A 4188-nucleotide genomic window follows, 5' to 3' on the forward strand; every position below is an offset into this window, starting at 1 on the left:
GTGAGGCCAGGGAGCTGGGCTTGCGGGGCAGCCATGGCTGGCTGCCGAGCTTGTTTGGGGGTCACAGAGTGGCTGTTGGCTTGCCAAGCCACCCCTTCTTGCCAGCTCAGTCTCGGGTGGTGGTTGTGGCATGTGGGGACCACTGGTGGCTTCCCCAGGGCAGGGAGGTCTGGTGCAGACTGCTCGGAGGTCCAGCTCTGGCACTGTTACCTCTCTGGCACTGTTCCCACCTGGTTCGGCTGCAGAAGAAGGGGCAGATTGGTAAACTCTGACTTCCTGGGGAGAAGAGGCGTTGGGCTGAATTATTTGGTGGTGCAACTTCTCTGGAGCCAGCAGGGTTCGGAGGAGGGACCGGCTTGAGCCTGTTTGGCTGAGGGGAAAGCCAGGGAGAGTGGTTCCCCTGAGTCAGCTCTCTGGCACTCCACCTGGGGAAGGAGATAAACTGGTTGGGATGCCACACTGGTGGCGTGAGGTTAGGAGGAGGCAGGGAGTGGGGGGAAGCTTCTTTCTATTAAGGGGTGATCTGGGTGAAACTCTGTTCATCTTTGATAGCTGTGGTTGAGGCTGGGCAGAGGGCAGGCTCTGCAACGAGAGGGAGCAGAAAGAGCTGGGTAAGGGAGGAGCCCCCAGCATCTTGGAGAAGATTCAGTTTTGGAGAGGGTCGAGTCTTGGAGAAGATCAAGCAGCTGGTTGTGACTCTGATTTAATCTCTACACTGGGGCACATCATTTAAAGGCAATGTGTTTTTACAGCTGCGGTTTTTACATTTGTGGTGAGGGCTGTTTTGTAGAGAGCTACTCATGTCTTTAATAAATGATCAGTGGTGATGTTACTGGAGGGGTGTAGCTCTGGGGCACAGAGAGCCAGGGTTTGGACAAGATGTGTCTGGTTCTTTGTGACTTTGCCTCCCTCTCTAAGATGGTGGTGGATCACTCCCTTCTGCTTGCTCTCCTTGTCCCTGCCTCCCCCTCTCTGAATAAATACCTCTGAGGCACCTTGTAGAAACGTCCCTGCTGCATATTTTCTTTTACTTTTTTTAAACCTCTTTCCTTATCTCCTGCTTCCTCTTACAGGAATGACTGGCTGCTGCTTAGAGCTAAATCCAGCCCTTCTTCACCACTGGGTCCTACACCCCCATGAGTTTCCTAAAATGTGAACCCAGGCTACTCCCACTGTCATTTTGCCACTGGGGACTCACCTTCCACCCCCTGGCAAGAAAAGCCCTTTTGTGGGTCCCTCCCAGACAGTAACTCTCTGTTTTGTCCTTTCTTTTCCAGCCAGATCTCCTAAATTTCAAGAAGGGATGGATGTCCATCCTGGATGGGCCAGGAGAGGTAAGCCTGACACGGGGGTCTGCCTCTTCCCCCAGCCCCTGCTGCTAGACATCCCCCCAGTGAGCAGCTCCTTTCCTTCCCACTTGCTCATTGCAGTTGCTCTGGCTGGGAAAGGCAGGGGGAAGCCTTTGGTGGAGCTGTCTTGCTCTGTGTGGGGGCACAGAGGTTTACCCAGCGCCCTTTTCCCAGTCGAGGGGTGCAAGGGGGAGTCAGAGGGACATGGAGGAGGGGGAAGAGAAGGCCAAGGGGTCACAATGCAGAGTGTCCCTCCCTGTTCCTACACTTCCCCCAGTAACTGCCTGTCCGTTTCCCTCCTGTCTTTTCCCTTCCCTCCCCCTGCCTGATCCGCCTGCAGTGGAAGAAACACTGGTTCGTGCTGACCGACTCGAGCCTGAGGTATTACCGGGACTCGAATGCGGAGGAGGTAAGCACGGCCAGCCTTTCTCCAGCCCTCTCTTCTTTCCTGGCCAAGGGGGAGAGGAACGCAGCCCTGGCATGACCAGCATGCTCCCAGGAGAAGCGGCAGCGTCCTCTCCTCCTGAAAGGCACTGGAGGTGGCGAGCTGCTCTTTGTGTCAGAAGGTCGGCCAGCAAAGCCTGAGGGGGCCTGTCACTAGTGGTAGAGGAGAAGGGCTGATCCTGAGGCTGAGCATCTCTGTCGCTCTCCATCCATGCTGCTGGCTGCCCCTCACATTAAAAGAGGCCACAGCGTGCCAGGGAGCCAAGACTGGCTCCCGGAGAGCTGTGGGGTGAAGGCAGAGGTGGCCTGCACTTCAATTAGGGTGCCTCAGGTGACACGGGCTTTTTCAAAGCTGGGTTTGCACTGATGTCCTAGCGAGTGGCTGTGCTTGCAGGCTGATGACCTCGATGGAGAAATCGACCTCCGCTCCTGCACGGATGTGACGGAGTTTGCAGTGCAGCGCAACTATGGCTTCCAGATACACGTGAGTGTCTGGTACTGCACGGACACAGAGCAGTGGCACTAAGGGACACTGGGTGGGAATGTGTGCACCCTCCCTGTGCTGAGATGCCGAGATGTAAGCCATGCAAACCTTGTGCCAGGATGGTGGCCTGGCAGGGCTGGTTGTTGACACATGGGTGGCAGTGCCCAGGGACATGAGTGCTGCCAGCTTGCAAAGGAATGAGGAGGAGGAGGTTTTGCAGGGCTGGCCGAAGGCTGTGCTGGAGGCAGCCCAGGAGCCAAGCTGAACGTCGGGAGTGTTTACTTGACCCAGTGGCCAAGGCGGCTTCTTTAGAGCCGCGGGGAGGGAGTGGTGAGCACAGCAGATCGCAGCATAGCCTGGCTGACTGCTCTGAGTAACAACCTGTAGCCAGGATCTGGCCCCAGCTCAATCCTGTCCTCAGATACTTGCTGTAGCAGCAGGAGGTGGCTGCTAAGGCAGCACAAAACCCAGTGGGTGTGCAGGGTTGGGCACTTCGTGGTCTGGGTTTCCCTGCTGTACCCCACTACTGGTGTCCCGCTCCCAGCACCTGAATGACCAGATGGCACCAGCTCACATTTGGCCAAATGTGCCAGCAAAGTTTCTTCTGCCTTTGATGGGAGATGGTCTCATGGGGGATGTGTAACAGCCTTTCCTGCAAAGAGAATGTCTCCATTCCCCCCCACCTCCACCTGACCACAAGAACATGGGAGTCTCTGAGACAGCACGTGGTCTCGCTAGTGCTGTCCACCACCTCTGCGAGTGGGTGCCTGGTGGTCTCGGGGAGCGAGTGCGAGTTGCCTGCACCTCTGCCAGATGCTGACAGAGCCTCTGTCACCTCCCCATTGCAGACGAAGGATGCTGTCTTCACCCTGTCAGCGATGACCTCAGGCATCCGGCGCAACTGGATCGAGGCCCTGAAAAAGAATGTGCGCCCGGTCAGTGCTCCGGACATCACCAAGTAAGAACTGCCCTGGATCACTTCTCCTCTTCTCCATCTTGCTGCCCCTCTTCCCTAGAAGGCAGGGACCAGGAAGGTCCCTCTGGAAATTTGTCCACTTCCAGATCAGCCCTGCCCACTCAGTGGTCCCCCTGCCCTCTGCTCCTCCTGAACATGGCCTGGGGACACCAGCTGGCGGCAGGGATTGAGAGCCTGATGGCCCCCACTCTTGCACCCACTTTTTGCCTCGCCACATCAGTTTAGCCCAGTTTTGCTGACGGTGTAGCCAGAACTGGGGGTGAATCCTCCCTGTCCTGTGGGGGAGCCTGTTTCCCCAAGGGATGGGATGCTACAGGCCCAGCTCTGCACTCAGGGTGGGGTTTTGTAAGGCTGAGCTGAGTGAGGGCTGAGCCTTGGGCAGGTGGCAGTGCCTCCACCGGCATCCTTTCCCGCGTGGCACCCCTCCTTCCCCGGCTGCCGCTCTGCTTTCAGGCTATCTGACTGCGACAAGGAGAACTCCTTCCGTAACTGCGTCCCTCAAAAGGCCTTGCTCCGGACAGAGGAGCAGCAGCGGCCGGGCTCAGGTCCCGAGGGGAACTCGAAGGGCGGTCACTGGAAGGTGGAGGGACAGCGCCATGCCTTTGACTACGTGGAGCTGTCTCCCTTGCCACAGGACCCCGGGAATCAGGGGTCCCCACAGAGGACGAGAGGGAGCTTGAGGATCTCCGACCGAACGCCCAAGCACGAGGAGCTGGAGCGGGATCTGGCTGTCCGTTCGGAGGAGAGGCGGAAATGGTTCGAGACCCCCGATGGCAGGGTCTCAAATAGTGATGGCCTGGCAGGGGACTTGTCCCGCAAGGTGGGGGAGCAGGACCTCCCTCCTCCCCCGCTTTCAGAGGACCAGCGGATTCGGCTGAATGAGGAGATAGAGAAGAAGTGGCTGGAGCTGGAACGCCTGCCCTTGAAGGACTCGC

The 4188-nt window shown here is 57.8% G+C and overlaps 1 protein-coding gene across 1 annotated transcript in view; it reads left to right on the forward strand.

Annotated features, from left to right (window-relative positions):
- Positions 1 to 1277: 1277 nt before the first annotated feature.
- LOC104464696 (TRIO and F-actin-binding protein-like) overlaps positions 1278 to 4188 on the forward strand; it is a gene marked incomplete at its 5' end in the record, with an annotated part of 9069 nt that continues 6158 nt past the window's right edge. The window contains 6 exon segments of the mRNA XM_010077487.1: positions 1278 to 1334; positions 1690 to 1758; positions 2188 to 2277; positions 3126 to 3235; positions 3707 to 4182; positions 4185 to 4188. The exon segment at positions 4185 to 4188 is cut by the window's right edge and continues 70 nt beyond it. Of these exon segments, the coding sequence (XP_010075789.1) occupies positions 1278 to 1334; positions 1690 to 1758; positions 2188 to 2277; positions 3126 to 3235; positions 3707 to 4182; positions 4185 to 4188 (806 nt within the window).

This window comes from Pterocles gutturalis, unplaced genomic scaffold (assembly GCF_000699245.1).
Source record: "Pterocles gutturalis isolate BGI_N339 unplaced genomic scaffold, ASM69924v1 scaffold1541, whole genome shotgun sequence".
NCBI lineage: Eukaryota > Metazoa > Chordata > Aves > Pterocliformes > Pteroclidae > Pterocles > Pterocles gutturalis.